This window comes from Streptopelia decaocto (assembly GCF_964273445.1).
Source record: "Streptopelia decaocto genome assembly, chromosome: 1".
Classification (NCBI taxonomy): domain Eukaryota; kingdom Metazoa; phylum Chordata; class Aves; order Columbiformes; family Columbidae; genus Streptopelia; species Streptopelia decaocto.
In genome coordinates this window covers 44,130,673-44,155,928 of record NC_138663.1, presented here as the reverse complement: position 1 = coordinate 44,155,928, position 25,256 = coordinate 44,130,673, and the positions used below count along the sequence as shown (strand labels likewise).

Genomic DNA, 25,256 nt, shown 5'->3' with positions numbered 1-25,256 from the left:
CACATTCCACTAGACCAGGTTGCCCTCAAAGCCCCATCCAACCTGACCCTGAACACTTCCAGGGATGGGGCATCCACAGCCTCTCTGGGCAACTTGGTTCAGTGTCTCACCAGCTTCATAGTGAAAAAATTCTTCCTTATATCCAATCTAAATCTACCTTCTTTCAGTTTAAAGCCATTGCCCTTATCCTGTCACTACATGCCCTTGTAAAAGGTTCCTCTCCAGCTTTCTTGTAGTTTCCCTTTAGGTAACAAAAGGCTGCAATAAGTTATCTCCAGAGCCTTCTCTTCTCCAGTCTGGACAACCCCAACTCTTTCAGCCTGTCTTCATAGGAGAGGTGCTCCAGCCCTCTGATCATCTTTGTGGCCTTCTCTGGCCTCACTCCAACAGGTCCATGTCCTTCTCATGTTGGGGCCTCCAGAGCTGGATGCAGTACTCAAGGTGAGGTCTCACAAAAGCGGAGTTGGGGAAATCACCTCCCTCTACCTGTTTGTCACACTTCCTTTAAAGCAGCCCAGGATATGCTTTGCTTTCTGGGCTGCAAGTTCATGTGCCAGGTGATGTTTAGGGCATCTGCAAGAGGCTTTGCAGGAACTGTGGAATTTCACTGCCCAAGCACCAGCCTGGGACACCCAAAAGCATTTAAAATGTCAATAGATATCTATGTATGGGCAGCCGAATCAAGGTCCTAAAATTATGGGGGATGAATCCCAACTCACACTCTTAAAACCTATAACCACTGTTGCCTAAAGATCTTTCTAAAAATAATACTTAATTTGTTTCTCCTGTCATGGCAAAAAATATAGTAAGCTCTTTTTTTTCCTGAAGTTTACAGGATGATGGGAGTTCAACAAAAGAGGGGAGTGCAAGGAGCTCCTGTTCATGTATACGATGACTGCTTTACACTTTTAAGGATCACTCAGATTTGATAACAGAGAAAGCAAAACGAAAGTGAATATTGTCTTCTTTTAGTAGTAGTCAGGCAGCGGATTATTGTCTTCCTTCATATGGCATGCTGCATAGAGAAAAATGCCCTTATGAATGGTAATAGGCCACATCACCACAGCTCAGCAAGTGTTTCATCAGGGTTTTCAACCCACTATCTACGTACTGTGAGGATAAAATGTTCACTGGAACTTTTCTAATAGATTTTTTTTCATAATGTACTCAAAGCATAGGCACTATGTGTACTTAATGCCACAATATTAACTGTTGGGCAGATACCAAGTATACCAACTAGAACATTTCCTACCTCATCTCAGCAAACAAAATATCAAAAGCCAAAAGTCAGCCCATGTTCCAGTAATATAATTAGATTTCACCTCAGAAATAAATCTCCACAATGGAACACACAGTTAATCTATAGTTCTCCATGTTCATTAGAGAAACACACTATCATCCTTTTCAAAATCTACGCTCAAGTCTGTATTAACTGTTACATCAGTTATTTCTGCAATTTAGTGCAATGGCAATGGATCGGCAGATCAAAGCAGATGATCCTAGTAACAATCCATTTAAAGTACATGTGGGTTTGAATTTTTAGGACTATGTGCCATCTTATTTATTTTACCAAACACCCCCACCACACATGTACCTCACAGCTTCCAGAAGGACCCCATACTTTTGGTGCCCACCTGAAATGGAGCTTCAGATCAAAAAGGAGTCTGATTTTTGTGCTCCAAAACCAGCCTGTGACTGTAGCAATGGATGGTAACTGGGAACTATGATTTATTTTAAATTCCCATCTAGTGATCTGAACCAAAATGCAAATATATACTCAGCGTATTTTATTACCATATTTCAGTTATTTGTGGAGTCACTTAAATACTGTATGATCAGATTTACAGTTTGCTATAAGAACAGAAGAAATGTATATTTAACTTTAGAAGCATGGACCAGTAATAATCTAGAACAAGATTATATGCTACACATGTAAGGGTGTGTAGAAATATTTACACTAAATTCTAAATCCCCTGAACATATTATATGAGATGCAAACAGAATATTTAAAGCACGGAGCCTGATCATTATGACCTTGCAGAGGTTTATACTGTAACCTCAGTGCCTGGGTACATTTGTACATTGCAACTCTGGGAGAAAGAAAAAGAAGGATGGCAATGAATTTGCACTTTTATATGTATGCATAAATGTATATAGATACACCTGTATGCATATATAGACAACAACTGCAAAGGCTCCCTTTTACTAGTAAATAACTTCCTTTTATTCCTCAAGCTCTGCTCAGTGTGAAAGATTTCATGCAGTGGTTCAAACTTCTTCAAGGCACACCAAAACCTTGCCTCTGTTTTGGACACCCCAGCATCAGGATAATGCAAAAACATGACTAAAGCTTCAGATGGCTTAGTGTTGTCTGGGATGGAAATGCTTTTTAGTGTGGTATCGAGACAGACTTAAGTTTGATTAGTTATAGCAAACTCAATTTGCTAGGCTATTAGAAAACTACTACAGAAACACTTATTGAGCCTGGCAATTTCTATGGGTTTGGCCCGTCTTTAGAAAAAAATGTTGGAATGCCTTTGTGTATATTTCCTCCTATATGGAGGCGCAAAACTCTGAAAAGAACACAGGAATTCTAATTCTAATTCTTCTATGGCAATTTGCCATAGTGTAGGATTCAACTTTAAAATTTTTCTAACTTGACTGAATCCCCAAAGCAAACCTTCTCTCCTACATAACAATTCAACCTGGTACAAATCTAGGAACTACAGACAGGGACAATCACGTATTTCATGATTTCAAGGAAAAAACATTACAAGAGATTTCAAAAGAGCAGATGGAATACTGAATAATGGAATCAGTAGGTAGTTACATTGGATGCACAGAGAGAACAGTTAGACTAAACTGTTTGAATTTGCTCTTTTGAATTTGTTTTGTTTCCCACACACTTAAACCTGAATAACCATTGTTCTGAGTAGGATTGTAAATATATATCTGCAACTGTCTTGTTGAAAGCACTTGAAGCTATAACTGGCCCAGTCTTGGATGTGGCAGCTATTTCAGGATTGTGTTTGGAATTAATTACCAGTGGAGTGCATTCCAGTGGCAGCAGGGGGTCTGCTTAGTGGTTTCTGCATCATCCATGAGAGTTGGGTATGACTATTATCAACTTTTTATTTCCTCTAATCACCCACCTGCACAAATAGACTTTGGAACTGCTTCAAGCTTGCATAACCCTTGTAATACCAGGCAACTGTCTGGAAAAACATCTCTCATTAAGTGCTAATGAGAGATAATGGGTGATTTCCACTGTTTCCTGAGTAACCTTTTGAGGCTGCCTCTGCAAGCTGTTGATGTCTAATTGAGCATTCAAAAACAATGCCACACAGTTGCCATATACACTTTATTTTTGTGAAATAGGTTTTTTTTGTTGGCTTTTCCCTGTTTAAAAGGTTTGTAGTGAAATGACTGCACTTGCCTATGACAGGTATTTCATAGATTTCTACACTTGCCTTGTCTCAGCATGTAGTCATCATGTTTCTGGAAGTTCAATGAAAAGTACATGGTGTAGTTACAGGTGCCAAAATATTTTTGTTTATTTCAGTCATTCCCTAAAAACTGGGATGGCTGTTAGTCTTGTAAAAAAAAAAAAATAAATCCTCCTCAAAAGAATCAGACATAGTGGGGATGTCTGTTCTTATTTTTACATTTAAGTCATCAGTGACGGGTCACTGAATGTTATCATACGCATGCCTTAGTATTTCACAAGGTTTCTCCTATAATCCAAAGAGAATAAGCTAACTGTGCTGTGCAGAGAAATGCACAGTGCTGTTGCAAATGCAACAGATGATTAGTGAATTAGGCTACATTTTCAAAGTATCTCAAAATTTAAACCACAAAAGGTGATGAAAGTAAGTGCTCTCAAATAATTTAAATAATACTGATGATAGCCATACTCCCTAGGGATCAAGTTCAATTAATAAATAATTTAAGCGGTCTTGAAGATAAACCTTCCAATATGAATCTAGCTTTAGTTGCAATTAAATGCAATATATGGACAAAACTATATTTTCAGGAACTCCGCTTCTTCTGAAGTTTCAATTAGTTAATAAAGCTCTTTATCAGAACACTGAAGTCAAGAAGCTAAATAAAATATTTTAAAGTCAGGGAGCTAGAAATGATCTTTCAAAAGTTGCAATATCCAATTACTATTTGAAGTATCTAAATTTTTGACCAGCGAGCTCAACTGTCACTGTGCAAATTTACATTTTTGTGTGTAATATATATTTACACAGAAAATATTTTTTTTCAAAACTCAAAGGGTATATTGTATCCAGTGTAACATTAAGCATAAAGAACTTGTCCAGCAGATAGTATGCACTACAAATACACAGTCAGAATGCAGGGGATCTTAAAAGACTTTGCTGTTGATTTTGAAAGCAATATGGAAACATTTGTACCAGAGTGGACCAGCTATCTAGTCCAATATGTTGTGCTGATAATATCCAAATGATTTGAGAAAACTAAAGGAAACACTGTGGATAATTATGGAATAACACAATCCAGTTTCCAACTATGAACAGCTAATCTGTGGCACTACAGCATTAGAGTTTTTAGTAACGAAAAAAACCCAAACTCTTGATTGTATTTTTTAATTAAACAATATTGCTCTATATTACTTTTACATATTTTTATTTTACTTAGCATTTTCTTACAGAAAATACTCAAATTCTACCCTTCTAATTAATATTCCTGCATTATTTTATTTTTTATCTGCTGCAATTTAGATGGAATTACATGTTAGAACAGTATTATATATTTATGCATTATTAAGCTTACCTTCTGACTGACAAAGCAGGATTTACATAACTTCTGCTCTGAGTGTTTAGAATGTTCTATACACTTCAGCATATGCAATTTAGTTAGTGCCACAGCATGTAGTATGCTTCAGTGGTTTTCTCTTCTTGTTTTGTTTTTTGGATTCACAAGCTAGCTTTGCAAATTTCTTAAAATTCTCCTGTTATTATTAAGTATTCCCACTAATGCAACCTACTGTATGTCTTATTGGGATCACAGATATGGAGTTTGGATAGAGCTCTGAGACTTTTGAGAGCTGCAGTTAACTATATAAAGGAATGATAAAGATAGCACAAAACATTACATATTATGAAGAAGTATGCTATTTGTATTTGCTCTTTAGAGCAAATGAATAAATCACAATTTCTAGACGACACAGCTTTGGCCCATTTGTTTGACAAAGAGCCAAATCAGTACATTCAGACAAGAAGGAATATTCCAACACAGTGGGGCAGAAACAAAGTAGCTGGTGCCATCCAACCAGTAATACCAAAAAATGGATCATATGTAAGTGAAAGTATGCTTTTTTGCCAAGTTTTATGGATAGAATTATGGCTTAAAACTATTCTACATACCTTAGTTTCAAGTGTTAACTACAAAGAAGAATTACTACTAAATTACACTGGAATAGAGGTAGGTATTTAGCCAAAGGAGAAAAAAAAAGAAAAAAAATGCAGGATTTCCAGAACTCCTGTCAGTCTTACTGCCAGAATTCCTCACCACCAACAAATTGCAAATATCATTATTCCATTAGAATGAGTCACAAATTCATTCCACATTGTGTTTATCAGGCTGATATCTAGCAGCTGGACAAGCAATTTATAAAACGTATTGCTTTTTCTTTCCAATGGTTTCATAAGGCACTTAATACTTTTGTTGAATTTATCAATGGCAAATCCTTGTTCAAGTTATTACAGCTTATATGAGAAAACTCTGAAAGACAATGCATATAACTATCAGAAAAAAATATTTTTTGCAAATTTTAATTACACAATATTCACATAAAGTTTTGATATTTTTTCATCACAATGTAAGACAAAATAGATGTCAAAATAATGGAAATGCTCCGGAGAAAAATTTAGTTTCAGTCCCAGCACTACTGGTAAGAAATTGGTTTTAATTGTACAATATATTTAAGTATCTTCCAGCAGGGAGAGAATAATATCTGAAAGAAAAAGGACATGGAGTAAACAGCTGGAGCTAGAATGGAAAGAATATTTTTACTAACAATTCTTTTTAATATCCTCATCTATAACAGATACTACTGCATACAATGATATATTTTATTATAGAAAGAATAATACACCCTGCCCTGGAACAAAAATGAAATGGTCCTTCTGAAGACTTTTCCTGCTTCCCAAAAACAATAATGGAAGTGAATGTGAAAATATTCTTTCACAGAGGTTCTTCCTAATCTGCAGTATTTGAAGGCATATCACAAAAAAGGGAAAACATTAGTTTGATATCCTGGTGCAGTAGAAAATTATTCTATCATTAGCTGCTAGTAGAGATCTTCTGTACCTATACATTTGTGAATTGGCAATACAAACCCATTCTCATCCTAGTTTCATATACAGTAAAATTCGGCATCTCTTACACACTTCAAATCTCCTGTTGAGGTGGTACAAAAATGAAAAGGGTACAAAAAGGACAAAAATGAAATCTCTGTAAAGTAATAGAAGGAAACTCTTTGGCAGCATGCTACATACTGCCAGCCTGACTAGCAGATGCAGAAAGGGAGACAGAAGCAGAGAAAATTGAAGTAAATGAGTGGTTTTTATTTAACTTAAAATAGAACAGGAGGAATTTTTTTTTGACAGAATGCAACACTGCTTACCTACACTAGGAATCAATGTTTTTCTATTTTTTAATCATCTCTGACACTGAACAAAACAAATAAATCTGTTCATTATGTATAAAAATGGTTTATTTTAGTAATTGCTTAATATTTTCACAAATATTTTGATTTTAACAAAATTTAGCAAGCTATGCCAAGACATCTGCTTTCCAAATGTACTGAGGTTAGTAGAAAAGTTAATTAAACAACTACATAAAACAGATCATATTTTCATGAAAAAGTGAGTTCCCAGTAGAATGCAACTAAAGGTACTGAAATATTAAATACAGTGTCTTATTTTTTTCACAGAATCACCACATTTAAGTTATTACTTACTTGAGAAGTAAAGACAGTAGAATTAGGGTATGATTTTTTTTATCCTAAAAGATAGTATTTCAGATTTAATTCAGGTCACTCTGAAATAAAATTATTAGTATGCATATTCAGTTGATTGTATAACCTAAAATCACAGCCCAATTTGATGCATTCAGTCACAAAAAATAATCTCCTAAAGATCGACACTCAGGAGGACCTGAAAATTTTTTTCAGTTTGTTTAGTGGTGAGTAGAGGGGGCAGTTATTGCTGTGCTAGGTCTAGTAGAACTGTAGGAAACAGAGGAAGGTTCCTAACTGCATTCATATCAAAGCCTGTGATATGATATGATACTCTTCACTACGCTATCTGAAAAAGCACAGTAACTGTGTGGCAGCAGATGATCCCTACAGAGAAGAAACGACACAAGCCAGAGAGGGGGCAGTAGAGCTATGATCCAGAGACCTCAGTATGTATCTCTTAACAGAGCCACCAAACCAACGTATGCATGCAGGATATGAACCTTTCGATAAAATATTTTCACCATATAAAAACTGATTAATCCAAACTGTTTTACTTTGGGAAATGTATAATTTTCAGGATATTTTCATCAGCAACAGTTCTTGGCACAAGATGGAAGTCCTGGTGTGTGTTTGCAAGAAAGACTAATGGGGAAAAGAAAAGATGACTGCAGAGCAGGTATCCCACAAAGCTGATCTTTTGATCATTTCGTTAATGGGCCCTGCTGGAGCTCAACTATTCTGATAGAGCAGGGCAGGGATTAAATTAATACATCTTGGTCTCACATAGAGCTGGGATGCAGACAAGATGTGAAACATGAGCCCAGCACTGAACAGCATCCTCACATCTTGTGAGACAGACGTATTCATATTATGGCCTGGTACTTTATGTTCTCAGTTTGATCTCCCACATCTCTAGTATGGGACAGTGAAAGGGATTGCTCAGGTCATCAAATCTAACACCTAAATTGAAGGCAGTTACAGGATGTTAGGGATTGGAAAGGACCTTGAAAGATCATCTAGTCCAATCCCCCTGCCAGAGCAGGAACACCCAGATGAGGTTACACAGGAAGGTGTCCAGGTGGGTTTTGAATGTCTCCAGAGAAGGAGACTCCACAACCTCCCTGAGAAGCCTGTTCCAGTGTTGTCACCCTCACCGTGAAGAAGTTTCTTCTCATATTTAAGTGGAACTTCCTGTGTTCCAGCTGCGAGGATGCTGTGGGAGACTGTGTCAAATGCTTTACTGAAATCACAATAGACCACATCCACTGCTTTACCATCATCTATGCACCCGGTTATGTCCTCATAAAAGGCTACGAGGTTGGTTAAGCATGACTTCCCCTTGGTGAAGCCATGTTGACTGCTCCTAATAACCCTCTTATCCTTGATATGCCTTGTGATGGCACCAAGGATAAGTTGTTTCATCACCTTTCCAGGGATGAAGGTGAAGCTGACCGGTCTACAGTTACCCGACTCCTCCTTCTTGCCCTTTTTGAAGACTGGAGTGACATTTGCTTTCCTCCAGTCCTCAGGCACCTCTCCATTTCCCACAACTTAGCAAAGATGATGGAGAGTGGCCCAGCAATAACTTCAGCCAGCTCCCTCAGCATCTGTGGATGCATCCCATCTGGACCCATGGATTTATGGATATCCAGATTGCTTGATTGGTCCTTAACCCAGTCGTCATCAACCAAGGCAAACTCCTCCATTGTCACATAATAATTACCGTGCTTCAAGGCACCTGTAGACTACACTTTTATTCACCATCTAAAGTAAGTCAGAAAACACACCCGAATAAACTGTATTGAACTTGCGGCTTTTAATAGAAAATATAAAAAATCCTGAAAACCTACAAAAGGAGCAGGAGAATCAGGAGCGTTGTTAATGCCATAACTTCCTGCAGCAGGTGAGAATGTCTAGATGATCCTAAGTTACGTATATTGCAGTGTCTAGTGATTAATCATTCAGAGTTGAGTGGCTTTATCATCTGAAATTGAAAAACTAAACAGTGGAGAAATTCATCTTCCCCATGAGAGAGCTGAGTTCTTTATGTGAAGACATCTATATTGCATTTCCAGTGTTTCTGAAAGCCACTTTAACTTCATTACCTTATAGACATAAGACTAACAAAGCACTAGTTCTTGAGTACTGGATCTCTCAAATTATAGGATTCAGTTTCATCTTAATGAAAAATAGAACAACATGCAAAGTCTTGAGTATAAAAGAATAAAAAGTATGAAATCAAGACAACTGGTTCCTCAGAGTAAGATTCAACCTGAAAAGCTTTGTAGAAAATCGAATTTAAGGTTTGTAGAAAATCCACAGGTGCACCACGAAACATATATTAGTTAAGTGCCTAGTGAAGATCTCCATGAAGTGCTACAGTGATTCCACAAGCTTGTATTCCTCTAGATTATACCAGATGCATGTAAAATGTAAACAAATTAATGGTAAAATGAAGCTTTACAATTACTGCTAATATTAGAAATTCGATGGGGTTTGTAGCTATATTATTCCTCCTATATCTATTAAACTATTGCCACTTATAAAAGGTACTATCACTTAAATCTACTCAATTATAAAACAATCTCAGCAGCATTTTGAAGTGTAGGATTACTTACTAGAATGGAATATGTTGTATATGCTCTATGTATATTTCATCCCTGACTCAAAAGTACTTGCAAAAGATGCTGCAACTAATAGTCATTTAACAAAGAAAAACCCAAAACCTGCTTAATGATATTCGCATGTGGGCTTTAAAATGCAAAATACCTCAAAATAATTATGTACCTTTGAATTATTGTCTTGATTTGGAAAAGGGGTTTTGTCTAACAGCATGCAGTCAAGTGTATAATGAGATCATTCTAGATGATAATTACACCAGGGTGGACAAAACTAAGCATTGGTCACAATGCTTGCACTTTGATGAGCATTCGTTTGCAAAAATTGCCCAAACTTCCATGAATGCTAATTTTTTTCAACTGCACTTTAATGAATAATAGTAAAAAGTAATGAATCATCAGAAAATGTTTAACATATGTCAAGCAGCAGTCTTTTTCTCCCACTTTGCAGAGAAAATGTACACGAATTCTTTAGAGAGCAGAATTACTTTAACAACATAAACATATTTACTGGAACATACTGGATGGGTGGACAGAAACTTGCATGTATTTTGATAACGAACTGGTCATGTGGTATCAGTCATTCCCATGTGCTTTAACTTCAGAAATGACAGAGTATTTTTAAGAATAGCATTTCATTGTTAAGGATGTTATCAGAGATATTATCCAGAGGAGCATACGATGGGAAGCAATTATCTTAATTATACACTAAAAACCTCTTAGAGGCATGATAAGGTTGTAAAGGAAAGTACATTAGAGCTGTGATACATAAGAATTGATGTGGCTTGTGCAACCTCAATTCAGACTCCTGTGCATATGCATTCTGAATAAGTCTTTAATTATGATTATAATGCTGGTTTTCCACAAGACCTCTGCTGCATCAAAGATATAAAGGAGTGGGGGAAAGGGACAGTGGAACAGATCAGATTATGGCACATTACTCTAGAAATGTGGTAGGAGAAATAATATTATAAAATAAGAGAGATGTAAAGTATTTCCCTAAATATCAAACAGAAACTCATATGTAAATATGCCCATATGAAAATATCCAAAGGTAATGTCAAGTGTGAGTTCTAAAGCTAGAAATTTTTAATTAACATATCTATCTAATTTCTATTCAGGAGTTTAAAAAGATCTGGCAAGAAGTTATCTTAGCAAACACTGCTGTTTCTTAATAGCACTTGGAATATTGATAAGATTTGAGAAAACTAAAAGGAGTAACCTTAGTAGTTATAGGCTTACAGCCTGACATCAGGAATAATGGAACAGCTGATATGGATCACCATTAATAATAAATGAAAGGGCCATTGGTCATGCAAATTAGCATTGCTTCAGAGAAACTGGATCATACTTGTTACCCTGTATTTTAAATGAAATTATAAGTTTATTGCAAGTGAATAGAGTTAATTTGACGTTCACTTTTATAATACATTTGGGTTAATATTACATTTGGGATATTAAAATGGTCTGTGTTTGCAACTGAGATAATTTTAAAAAGTTAATAAAGATAGTGCATGAGAAGTATCCACTGACTATATCACTCACCTGTTCTCTCCAGACTACCCAAATGAAAAAAAAAAAAGCTAACAGTTTTACCCATCTTTATCCTACAAATACCATTGGGTGTGGGAAGAGGTTCAGAAAGCCTATATAAACCTCATTTCTCTTAATGGTCTTTGTTGGGATTCTGAAAGCTGCCAGTTGAATGGGCAAAGATCAGCCAAGAAAGTACGACACTAAAAACAGTGATCACTGAATGCTTCCACTGCCTGCTTCTCAGTTTGTGATACTGAAGTTCTATTGTTTCTCTGCTGGAGAAATTCTGCTTTTGTCAAAAGGCAAGTGGAATGAAGCAAAAAAGCAGGATGTTTTTTATTCCCAACAGAGCAAAGAATCAGTTTTTAACATAGTGCTCTGAAGTTAGAGTCTGCCACTCAAGTGATGTCAAAATTGGAGGATTTCCATTTTCTTGTTATTGTTTAATATGAGAATTTTATAGTAACAGTAGTTCATCCAAATACAAAATTTCTCTGTTTATAATATAGAATAACTAAAGGAACATCTGTGTTAGGGGAACTGCTGGCTTTACCTCACGCTGCCCAGGACTTCTTAAACTAGAAGCAGACAGTGGATAAACTATTATTGAAATATTTTATCATTCATCCTCTCTCATTTATTCATCTCTTCTGTTAAAATGTTTGTAATCTGAGTCACACCCTAATGAAAATAGTGCTTATTTTGCACTGCAGGAGTTAAATTTTATTTTTTGTCTCCCTTTGTAACTTCTATCAAGAAAGCCGATTTCCACATTGTATGAGAAACTGAAACAATAAAGAGGGGATATGTTTTCCTCTTTAAACATTAGATAGGGGACATGTGCACTGGTAGTATAACTCTACTGACAGAAGGCTACAACCGTATCAAGAAAGAATATGGAACAGGACTTGCATACATAAAGTGTATATGGATCACTTGGATCTGTTTACCTGAACTATCTAGGAATGAACTTCACTGTAGAAAGAGGGTCATAGCTTTCACATGCTGTCAGAACATGATTTTAGGGAGGTAGCTAACTGGGAGGAAATTGGAGATGCACACTGCACTGACCCATCTAAAGCCACTTCCAACTACAGTGTACTTTAAGAGGTATCCTCTCCTAATTTAATATGAAATCAGAAGAAAAGGGAAATATTCTCACAGATAGTACCTCATTTTTCATCTTATACTACAAAAGACACCAATTTTTCCTAATCTCAAATCAATACCTAATTTACAAATTTCTAATTTTAATAAAGACCCTTCTTTTGAGGATATATATGGTAAAAATCTAACCCAACTGAAATCAATGGCAAAACATGCCCTGACATCAATGAAGTTAGGAATATATGCCAGCCTCTGAGACCAGATCATTTACAGACCTACTGGTCAAAACCAGTACATTAATAACACCTGTCAACAAAATAGTAATTAACATAGGACCAGAAACACAGGCGAACGGTGCTGCTCTAAGAGATACAGTACTTAAAAAAAGCTAATATAAAGCATCATAATTGTACTCCAAGAACTATGATAATAATATCATAAATAGAGAAAATGGGTAGGAAAATGTCATTATGATAAAACAGAACTCCCAAAGCTGCCCATATTTGGGGGATTTGTAGTTAGAGAAAATAGAAGGAACTATAAAATGCCAGAAAGTACTTAAAAATAGAAAATAAATTATACATTTTTAATTTTTATTATAAGAACAACTATATCAGCAAACACTCTCCTTGCATAAATTTCAGAATTCTTTTCTTTTAAATCTGTACTGAAGGGAAAAAAACAACAATGAAATGCATGATAGAAGAGCTATTGTATATTTTATTCTTCCATCAGCACTCCCTTAACCTTTATTAAAATGCCATATGAAATTTAAAAATCTCAACTGCAAACATATGCTAATGCATTAGACAAAATTGCTTCTGATAAGAACTGTGCACTCTATACTGTGGCAGTAGGAATGACAAATACAAAATGTGTCATCACTGAAAATCAGTCAGTAGAAGGTTAGTTTCCAATACGCTGTGTTCTGGCAAAGATTTGTATCTTGAAGCTCTGAATGTGATCCTTACATCTTTATTAAGTAACCTATTCAAACAAGTAAATTGAGAAATTCTGTACTGTGACCAAATTCTGTCCATATGTCTCAGACACAGGCTAAAGGAAGACAAAGAAGAGCAGAGAAAAAAAATGTGCATAGATCTTGTAACTAAGTCTGGGCATTATATTTCACTGCAAGTTATCGACTGAAAAATACAGCTGAAAATTCTTTGATAATTTTCAAATTTCACTTCAAAGTACATTTCACTAAAAGGGAGGTAAATAAATAGTAAAACAAACAAAAAAATCTTTTCAGCTGGACTAAATATAACACTTAATGGAAAAAATATATCTGGTTTTTGGTTCAATCACTTCAGGTCTTCTTATAATCCTTAAAACTTCACCCTTCTCTTACACAGAAAATGGGAAGCGGATTAGGATACAGCATGTAGGAAATATTCAGATTTTTACAGAGGGAAATAACATAAATGGATACATACAGAAATAAGACAAAATAATTTGAACATACTGTGATGCACATGCACACCTCTGGAACACCTCTATGTGACACTTGATCATGGTTTGGCGTCCTCTAACCACCATGACAAGGCAGTACGCATAGACAAGTGTAAGGGCAAGAGAAATTTTCGGAATCATGCAGAGGCTGCCCAGAATCACTTCCTGAAGAGTTGCAGGAGAGTTCTGACTTAGCCAAAGACAGTGTGTTAGGGGTCCTCTTGGCCACAAATACACCAAGGTTGGAAATGAGAATCTTCTTAATCATGAGCACAGAAATCAGTGGTTCTGAAACAGACTTCTATTCAGAGTAACAGGCAGAAAACCCCAGGTATTTTTAAGATGTATGTTGAGAGGTTTATTAAAGGAAGGACACAAATGATAGGAAGTAAGTTTTGTCCCTTTAAGGGGAGTATCCTCATCATGTCAGGGCACTGTGAGATTCTTTCACATTCTTCTAATGGTCTAGTAATCTTTTTCTGTGCAAAAAGTACAGGAGGATTAGAGTGTATAAAACACCCAGAGAACTTGGAAACTTTACTTAATAATGGGAGCATTTCTCCAAGGCCAAAAATTACTTAGAAGAGAAACCACTTGCTTCTTAAGAAAGACTTCAGCTATTAGGTTGTTATGGAAACACAGGCCTCTTTTGTCAGATATCTACTCCATCAAACTGATGCAGGGCTCACACTACGACACACAGCTATGCTTTTTGTTCCTTATTGACAAGCTCTGAGTGGCTCTTCACTTCACAATTAACATACACATGAATTATACTCTTTGGAGATACTGTCTCCTTGAGTGATAAAACAGAAGAATAAGGAAGATTGATTATCATTCACACATCATGTCAGGCCCTGAGGCACTAATGAGCTTTAGTGGCCCTGACCAGCCTTCCAGGGTTCTCCATTCACATCCACCTACCTGGAGGCACCATTTCAGCTCAGCATGGAGCCTTTTGTTCTTGCCTGAGACATGCTGAAGGAGTCCTGTCCTGTGCTTATGGCTGTGCACCCATTCTCCAACTCACGGGCTGACCTCCTAGCTTGAGCTGGGATCTGGTTTTGTCATCATGAACCTTCTTGGCCATCACCAGACCTGATCCTGCCGTGCATATTGATGTTCTAACTTGACTTTAGAGCTACTTCATCAGCACAAACTTGCTTGATGAATTGGGCTCTTGGCTGAACCTGGCATGATCTCTAGGTCTGCACTGCTCATGGGTGGTGAGACAGCGCCCTGACTAGTGAGGCTCCTGTCCTGTCAGCCATGGTAGTCCCCTTTGCTCCCACCCACCCCTCTCTGAAGAGGCAGCTGCCCTGATACATCAGGCCTGAGATTTAGTACTTAGGAAACTCAGCACTCATAGCTGGCAGGTAGTAATGATTTTGAATATGCACCATAATACCAAGAGCTTTCATGGACAATTAGTTGGTTGAGAAACACTGGTGTCAAATTAGGCTAAATTTCACAGACTCTAGTTATTTTCAGATGGTTCTAGAGCAACTGTTATATATTGCAGTTACTCTGCTTGATAAGAATCTCCCTTCTCTATTATGTTCTTCTCTCTACAGAGGCAAGATGATCTTTTTTGATTACTGAAAGTATTTAATCCTGAGAAGTTAGACTGTAGGTCATGTGTTTAAGTGCACTACATCCTGCTATCTCTGGTTTAAAAAGTGTGCTTGAATGAAATACAGCTGTACTAGCAGGCCTCCTGTTAGAAGCAATTTGGGTGAGTGGACTTCAAAAAGGTTAGTGCATGATCCTTCAGGTCAATTACAGTTTAAAAATTATGAAGCATGGGTGACTAAGGCTAGCCTCTTGAATTTCCATTAACCCACGCAGTTTTTATATCTGGCAGTGTGATGGTTCCTTCTTGTGGCCACTTTGCACTGCTTTGCTTATATCTAGAAAATAACTGCACAAAACCAAAAGTATAAATTCATTAAACAAAAGAAAAGATGCATTTGTTCAGGACAGGTACTGCGAAGATTTGGTACTGAAGTAAATCTTAAACTGACGACCTGAAAAATAGCATTTTATTTACCAAGACAAGTATTTAATAACGTTGGAAACTATGCATATGCATAAGATTAATATTTTAATTTTTATTAAAATGTTATCACAGACTATTTTTCAATGCAGGTTTCTAAAGAACAGTCTCCTAGGTATCTGTATGAGACTGCTGACACAGTGTTATACAGTAGACACAAGAATGTCAGCAGAGGTGAGCTGACACACTGGCTACACACTTTCAGGTTCATTTTCACCATAATGTCAGGAGTGGGATGCCAGGCTGGGAAAGAAAAAAAACAAACCCTAATACTGCAGTCAATAGGCCAGCTTGGGGACAGTTTGATATGTTGTAATTATTCAGTGACTAGCATTTTTTGTTAGTTTCACTGCTGTGATTATAAGGTTATAAGAAAAAGGTATAATTAATTACTGATAGGCTCTCTTGCATGGTCCTCCTTACAAGTTACTGGCATTTAAGTGAAAATTAAGACTTTTTCTGAATAACAAAAACATCGTGACCGACAACAGCAAGATTTCTCAAAAATAAATTTAGCTGCAAGATCTGCCAAGATCTTTCTCTCTTTATGTTTCAAAGCCTTGCCTTGTGTTTGCTTGCTACAGCCTAGTGGCAACACGTCACATTTCTGAGGACATTTTTATCCCCTTGACAGAAGCCATATCTTAGATGTAACTGGGTAGAGTCATTGTACCAGAGCTATCTTTAAAATTGCTGACTTGGGAATTGCTATGTGGTGGCTGAGAGCTCAGCATAAGTGAAGCCCCTAAGTATTTACCTTATTTCTCAGTTGGATTTTGCAGCTGACACTGTGTTCCGCATTGCTACAGCTGAGCTGATTCCAGAGTTGAAGACAGTTCACTAAAGTCACCTCGACCAGCAGCTACCGTAAAGCAAGGTAACTGGGAAAAACAGGTCCTTGAACTAGAACTCACTTATCCAAGGATGATTTTCATACAGTTTATGAACAGAATTGTCTCGTCCTATTATTGAGATGCCGTACTAAGCCCTTCGTTAGTCTGGATAGACAGATCAACTTTCTCAAAAGAGGTTTGTTTCATCTTGTTGTTGTTTGTTTGTTTGTTTTTGTTGTGGTTTTTTTTTTTTTGTCTTTTTGTTTTTCACCAAGTTATTCATGAAAAAACAGAGTTTGAAAAGTCCTCTCTATTTCCTAATGATACCCAATAAGACCTAAAAATATTTTAAGTAGTACTGGCTATCATTCACTATTCTTAAACATTTAGCATGTTAAATGCCACCTGATATCACGCCTAGAGAGTTTATGCAGTAGAAACTACAGAGGCAAACTGAAAGAGATATGATCTTTCTATTGGGTATGGACACACACTCAACTCCAATGAAAAATATATATTTATTAACATTTCTTTTGGAATGTAGCTCAGATTTCATCCAATATTTCTGCTAAAAAAGTGTATTACATTATGAGGTGCAAGGATGAAGTATGGTACAAATATCCAAGCAACCAAGGATGCAAGTCTGTAAGGGTCTTCAACAGCACAGGCCCAAATGCAGCATGGTGCTGCACCTAAACTTCTGCTACCAGTATTCTAGATGCTAGATAACTGATAAAAACCACACTAACTACATGAAGATACCTGACAATGCCTATTTTAGCATTAGAATTATCCAGTGTGTTGAGCTTTAGCCATTTATTAGAACTTTTCACCTTTTTCAGAGATGATGTGTTGCTATAGTTCAGAAAATTTAATTACATCCTTAAGATCAAAACGGCAATGCTAATGTGTGCCTTATGAACTAATAAAATTTTATGGTTATTTTTCAAGGTTAAATATGTCATGTGATTTTTAAACTTTTTTTTTAACGGAAGGGCAGTCAAAAAATTATAAATACTAGTAGAAATGCCTAATTTAAGGAATGAGGATAATATTCTGGAATAGCCCAACAGAAAGACTAGTAAAATTGATTCATGAATCACTTAATGTATTAAATTAATTTAATGAGATTGATTTATGAAATTTTAAATCCAAATCTATATTTTACTTAGCAGAAAAATTTGCATCAAAAGAGTGCATTATTTCAGAACATTCCTATTAAGTCTTACCTGTTAGTTTAAAAGCAGATATTGAGACGGATACTAACACACTTTGCCAACCTTGTCCTATCAATCTACTGCAGAAACAAAGAACAGCTTAACTTGAACTCAGACACACATGTGGTCTTTTTTACTCTTAGATCAGCCCTAGTTAGAAGCAAATGTTTTAACTGCCAGCATAAACCAATAATGTAACTGTACTTCTTCCTCTATAAACCTAATTTCTTGCAAACAGCCACAAAACTCATACAAGATAGGATTTCAGAAGTGGAAGTAACAAACTTTATGCCTACTTTTACTGCCTTTCTGTTCGGTTTTTCTCCCTTATATCTAACGAGCCTTTACCATTTAGTGCATGGAGCTCTCATTCTCTGCTATTCCCTACCAGTTCAAGAATAAGATTCAGGAAGCTAAAAATAACATGGAGAAGGACAGAGCAGTCTGTTTTTTTCCCACTAGATCAGAGAATGATGACTGGCAAGGTGATTATTCCCAACCTGTTAAGAGTTTACTGGCAGTGCAGATAATAGTGACAACATGCAGCTCTGCAGCTTGAAAGGCCAGCCAGAATGACCTTTTCTCTCAATATAGGAAAGAAGAATTTTCAATCACTGAGTGCAGTCAGTCTCACTTCTACTGCCAAGAGGTAGTAATGCCCCAGACAGTGGGGAGAGTTGATCAGAGTGTCCTGCCACCTGGGGAAAAGAGACTGACAAGATGCAATTTTATGTTCAAAGTGATGCCATATGGTCTGAAATGAACAATACACATGACATACTACAGCAATTCGAAACAGTATTCCCAAAGTCAGCATGTCTCGGTGACACAAAACCAGGGAAATTCAGGAAAAAAGACATGTAAATTAGATATTTGTTTTAAATTAATTATGTCTGTAATCATACATAACTTATTCAAGCAATGAATCTGTATGAACTGATGTGGCAGGCCAACTTTCACATACAATTAAGCCTAGTGTTAAGTACCTTATAACTGTGAGTGACACAGTTGATTACATTTGGGTCAGTATAAGATAACAGTCGACGTGATTACAAATTGGGCTTACAAGCCAGGCCAGTTTGACAACTACTACATTCATACCTTAAAATAAAATAACATTTTGGAATCTGCTTATCTATATGGCCAAATGTTCTTCCCAATAAAATGCCAAGGAAAAGATCGTGGTGCTATATGGAAAACTAAGGCAGAAAGAATTACGGATTTTTTATTGTCAACTTATTGACCTTACTAGATTTTATAAAGATGATGGGTGGCCTCATGAATGTCCTACAGCTCCCTTCGTTATTCTCTGGTATGCTGATACGCTCCACATTTAACCATACACAAAACATATTTCCAGATTAAGACCTAAAAATGTGATTTTTAGGATCTGTTTTTCATACTGATCTTAACGGATTTACTACGCCTGAGAAAAACTTCTATGTCCAGCAGACAGCACACTTCCAAAACCTGGTATTTTAACTACTGAAAAGTCTATAATTTTTTAAAATACTAATTACAATGGAAAGCTTTGTAGTTGAGCTCCATTACTATGAAGGCAGATAATGAACTCCCTCAGACAATTTATGGGGCAGGGGTATGGCAATCTTCCCATTGCAATAAGTATGTTTATGGTGATTAATCAAGTAGAAGTCTGAAAAACAAGGATATTTTGGCCTTTTCTTCCTTTACTGAATGGCAACCCATAATATTGTCTTGTACAGACTGCTAATTTTTTAGATTATCAGAGCCAAAAAAACAACAACAAAGTAAACCTTGATTTACACAAATCGTTGTGCTGATGTTCAAGTCAGATTCTGGTCCACTCTGTGCAAGTGTGCTATAAAGATGCTATCGTACTTTGTGCCACCTCTGAGATCCCTGTTCATAATATAGGCTCCCACCAAGCCTTCTTTAGCCCTAATTTAAGAGAGGTGGGAATTATGATCCACTCCACCTCACCTTGCAGACTCCAAAGCCGTATCTTGATATACTTATATACTATGCCTGATATAGCTCTGGTGCTCTTCCAATATCAGCTGTGAAATCAAGGTGCTTCCCTTTACACAGACTAGATAGGTAACATGGTGTTAGTCAACAATCATCTGTCATTCCTGTACACTTCCAAAATCATGATTCATAATCAAGACAGCACAGATCAAAAAGGCAATTGACCATTTCAAATAGGTCTGTGCTCCTGAACTGTCATTTGTCAAAGCAGACTCTCAGTCCAATTACTCATAGCAAAATGATCGTACGCCGAAATTCCTGTACCAGGTAGTGACTGATAAAGACTTCAAACAAGGGTAATGGAAGAGAGCACGTAATTGTAGAGAACATTAACAGGGTCCTTACAGATAATATCATTCATCTGACTCAGCACAATTCTACTGGTTTTTAACTATTGCAACTCATTGCTGTTCAAACTTGTAAAATACAAATAGCAGTCTGCCAAACAGTCACTTAATACTTTTATCAATTCTCATTCACTATTTCATTTTCAATAACAGAACAGAACTTCCTTTATGTAACACAGAAATACAGAGTGCTTTAAGTTTTGAATTAGTTGTAAAATATTGTTGCTAGGCACTTCATTAAAAAATAGAAATGGATTGGTAAACAGATTACTGCAAGAGTCTGCACTGAAATAAATTCTATTTTAAATTTGTCATTATGCAATCTCATATTTATCTAGGAAATTATTTAAACTTCTGTTTTGCTTCACTTCTATAGCATTTTGCTAATAAACTTTAATATCAAGCTCTTACAGCAACTAACAGAAGGCTATAATCACACTGTGGTAAGTAAACAAAGTACTATATTCTTGAAAATATTAACTTATATTTTCTGTATATAATTCTATACCTTCTATAACATTACACTTACACCAAAGCCTATGTAAAGAATTATTTGGTGATTTACCTGGTCTTGAGGAAGGAACTCTTGCTATCTCTAGGGAACACGGTTTTTTGGTCACTGCTATGTCTATCAAATCACAAAGACTGCTGTCATTTTCTGAAGGAACTGCATCCAGAGGTACAGAGGGTATTGCTTCCAATGCATAACCTCTCTTCTTTGAATAAGATTCCTGAAATGCAAAAATTCAAGCAGGTCAGAAAGATGTTTCTCAGATAACACAGGAAAAGAACCAGGTTCAATAACTCTGGCTAGCACGGTTTAAAACTCAGCAAATTAAATACCACATTCTGTGGAAATCCAAATTGTAACAGACTGGAAGGATTACTTGCATGCTAGAATATAACATTTCTTGTTTCTTTAAATTTTTGTGTAATATAGTTCTTGTTTAGTTACAGAAATGTCTTCATCAAACTTTGTATTTAGCAAAAGCTCCAACATAACTGGTCTTGACATACCTACTTTGCTAGATTCTAATTCAGGAGATGTCTCTTATTCAATTTTTTAAATTATATCTTGTGAAAGAGACAATTATGTTAACCACTGCAATTACTTTCTCTTTGGGGACGGTTTTACAATACATTTATATTATATATATAAGAAAGCTAAAGATATGCCATCTACATTTTCATGGCAGGATCCCAGGTTGTGAATGAAGATGAATTACTGCTCTATATTTGAGTGACCAGCAATAGTGGCGCAACATCCCTATATACATATAGTGATTTCCCATCATTAGCAAAAGTTGAGGGAAGGGAAAAAAAGAATTAGTCAAAAGTTTTGCTGGTCCAATCAAGCAGACTGTCTGCTTTAGAATATGAATAAGAAGATGCCATATAGGTTTACCAGAGCTTCTTGATTTGTGATTTCTTTAACACCAGCAGAAAGAAATTGCAGGAGCAAAGATGTATTTTCACATCTTTCTTACATTGGACACATGGATGCCTGGGAAAGTCAAGCACTACACATCAATCAAATACGATATAATAAAATGCAAAGGGCCAGGAAGCACCATGACAGTTCGATGTTATCATAGCACTACTCAAAAAATGATTGAAGAATGTGACAACCAGAACACGATGTGGGATAATAATTTCAACAAGTACAACTTGTATTGCCTAAGGTAAACTATGGCTGTAGATAACTATCCCTTTTTTAGATAAATGCTTTATACTGTTAGCAGATCATTACACTACCAAACTTTTTGCAGTTTTTCCTGCTCATTGTGTTGTGACCTGATTTTTATGAAACTTCATAATCTACTAATAATTCAAGGATTCTCAAAGGATAATGGCTGAGATAGCAGCAACGGGAGCTTCACTTCAAAATTCTACTTGATCACTTCAGTAGAACCAAATTTTAAATCCTAGGTTAAACCACCACTGGCTAAAGAACTTGAAAATGAATACTGGAAACATTTAACAGGGAAAAAGAAATCATACAAAATAAAATAAACAGAATACTAACAAGCGTTTGTAATAAAATACGAGTATTTACCAGCAAACAATGCAAGATTAGTGTTAAAAACAAACATGCCTAAAAGAGGAATGTGATTGTGTCTCTACCTCTTTTACACTTTCCTGTTTATATCTAGTCAGAGTATGAGCTCTCTGCCTTGACAATCTTACCAATATGTACTGATAGTAACTAGTTTCGGGTAGAGGACTCTAAAGATGTAACAAGGACTTGGAAAAGTTTGTAAGTGGGCTTACTGCAGCTTCAAATACAACTTTTATACTTAAGTCATTCCATTCCTTAATTGAGGTTAATAGAAAATTTCTCCTGCATAAAATGAAGCATGGATATTAGGAAGGGTACAACTGAAATCACGAAGTTTACAAATACACAGTTATATTACTGGAATAAATGTGCATGAGTTGAATCCTTATGTTTAAATTAGAGACGACTGTAAAAACTTTGTAATTTATAAATAACAGTTCTTTTAACTCTGTGTTACATTCCTGCCTTTTTATCACAATAAATATGGAAAATATTTCTCTCTAGACTGCACTGTGTAATGTGGAGGCATTGAAGTGCCTGAAGTGCAACTACAGGACAAGAGGGTGACTACTTCCTACCTTGAAAAAAAGGAATCTCTACCTTGTCCATTTAGGCAATGACTAAACCAGCAGACTTCAATTTAATCCTTGTACATGCAAGTTTCTATAAGAATAAGTCAGAATGCCAAAATCCTAGTACTAGTAAATCTGCCTACAGAAGCCATGCAGCCTTAAAATTGTCACCAAACACCAAAGTGAAACCCTATTCAGTTCCTGAATTCAATTACAGAAAAAACCCACAAAGCCATTAAAAACAGATATATGAAATACAAGAACAGACATTGGATCGTACTTTATGTCACCCAATATTCTCTCTACAAAGGCAGCCAACAGTGCTGGCCCAGAGAACAGTGAGACCAGCAGAAGAGCAGGACAAGCATGCAGTAGTTCTCCTACAACTCTTTGAGAGTCCCACACTTCATAATCAAAAGGTGCTGACTTTCTTCTGCATGTCCACTGATCCAACTTTCTAAAATTACCTTCTCAGGTTGACTTTAGAGCACATGTCACTTTTTACCCATTGCATGCACCCCATTTTGTTTTATCTGTCTTATCAGGTTTCACATCCCTAATTCTTGTACTTTCAAATGCAATAAATGGTTGTTCTTTATAATACTTATCCTCTCCTTGTGATTTCACGGACCTCTATCACACTTTCCTTGTCCTTCTAATCTACTCATCCAGCTGTTCCAGGTTTTTGACCATCCCTGTCAGCTCTCACCCTCTTCGTCTTCAGTGGTGTGACAGGGATCAGATTTCCACATGGCATTCAAGATGAGGGCTCACCAAGTATTCATACTGACATAATGATGTTCTCTCTTTTGTACTCTACTCCTTTTCTAATTGCTCTTAACATTCAATTTGATCTTCTGAATGTTATTCAACATTCTCTAATTAACATTGCAAGAATATAAATGTCAGAGAAGAATAAATAAAAATGATGGGGTTACTGAGAAAATTGTTGGAATGTAAATTACTGACAAGTCAATTCTTCCGAAATCTCTCCCTAATAAAGCAAATATGATAATAGTACGCCAAGCAGAACTTAAATAAGTTAGAGTCAAAAAAGAATCATTAATACTTCAAAAAGTCTGGAAGTCTATCAACTGATTAAGACAGTAAGCCTCAATTAAAAACTGCATATGTAGCAAAAAAGACAAACTTCTCATTGCTAGAGAAGAGCACTATAAAGTTTTCTGGTTGCTGCAACATGTTCTCCATTTTGTAGGTACTGAGCATATTCTAGAAATTTTTAGGCTCTAAACTAATTCAAGGTAGATGTTAACACATGACATAAAATTGTCTTCAAGTATCAGGCGTCAAGCCATGTGATTCTGCACTTTTCTAAAATTGAAAGCTCTTCAGCGTTCTTCTCAATAATACCAGTTCTGTTGTCTCAGCTCATGAGTGTGCAATGATCATTGCATTTATCCCATTTATGTCAGAAAATAATACAGTAGTTCGGGTTGGAAGGGACCTTCAAAAGTCATCTAGTCCAACCCCCTGCAATGAGCAGGGACATCTTCAACTAGGTCAGGTTGCTCAGAGCCCTGTCCAGCCTGGCCTGGAATGTCTCCAGGGATGCGGCATCTACCACCTCCTGGGCATCCTGTGCCAGTGCTTTACCACCCTCAAAGTAAATTTTTTTTCCTTATATCTAGTCTGAATGTGCCTGCATCAAACATACCTCTTAATGTTTCTAAACAGACCCATGTATAACATTGTCGGACTGGGACACTTCACACTGAAATATTCATAATAAGTAATCAAAGATTGCTGAGAGGAATCAAAAATTCAAGCAAGACAGAAGTCCTGAGCAGTGGCTGAAGATGATTACAATAGGTTTTTGACATGCAGCAATATGGTGGGGAGAATGCTTGAACCTGAATGGAACTGTGTGAGTTTATCACAATAATGTACTGAGCAAAAACAACTGAAAGTATTTCCTATGTCATCATAACCCAAACCAACAATTAGATAGTAAAATATTTATTTTGACTGCCTCTCCATTGAAAGGAATCAGGGATATTACTATAATTTTTTTGGCTAGTAAAAACACTTTATTACTAATAATTTAACCATAGCAATTTTTATAGTATCATGTAATTAGAATCATTCTTCATGAGTCAAACTATGATAAATGTTCATTGTTATGACAGCTAGAAACACTTGAATATGTAATTTGTCATAGAACAGCTAATAAGGTTTACTTCATGATACATTACAGAAACTGAAAAATCCCCAATAATCTCATTTAAGGGTAATGACACTAGAGGATCTACTCTGGTCTGCACAAAGTATTTATAATATAGATTTTAAAAGCATATTCTCTTTTACGCTCTCACCAGGTATCTGAAACAGCGGGTTTTCTGTTGTAGGAATAATAAGTGTACAGAGTTATCTGAAATAATTATTTCCCTCCAGCATCTGAAACAGCCTTTTTAAGTTTCAATAAGTCTTTCACGGAGCT

At 36.2% G+C, this 25,256-nt stretch overlaps 1 protein-coding gene across 4 annotated transcripts in view; it reads right to left on the bottom strand.

Annotated features, from left to right (window-relative positions):
* ANKS1B (ankyrin repeat and sterile alpha motif domain containing 1B) overlaps nt 1-25,256 on the bottom strand; it is a gene marked incomplete at both ends in the record, with an annotated part of 433,162 nt that overhangs the window by 284,139 nt on the left and 123,767 nt on the right. For all 4 annotated transcript variants that reach the window (XM_082076086.1, XM_082076094.1, XM_082076095.1 and 1 more), the window contains one exon: nt 20,733-20,898. In XM_082076086.1, the coding sequence (XP_081932212.1) occupies nt 20,733-20,898 (166 nt within the window). The remainder of the gene's footprint in view (nt 1-20,732; nt 20,899-25,256) is intronic.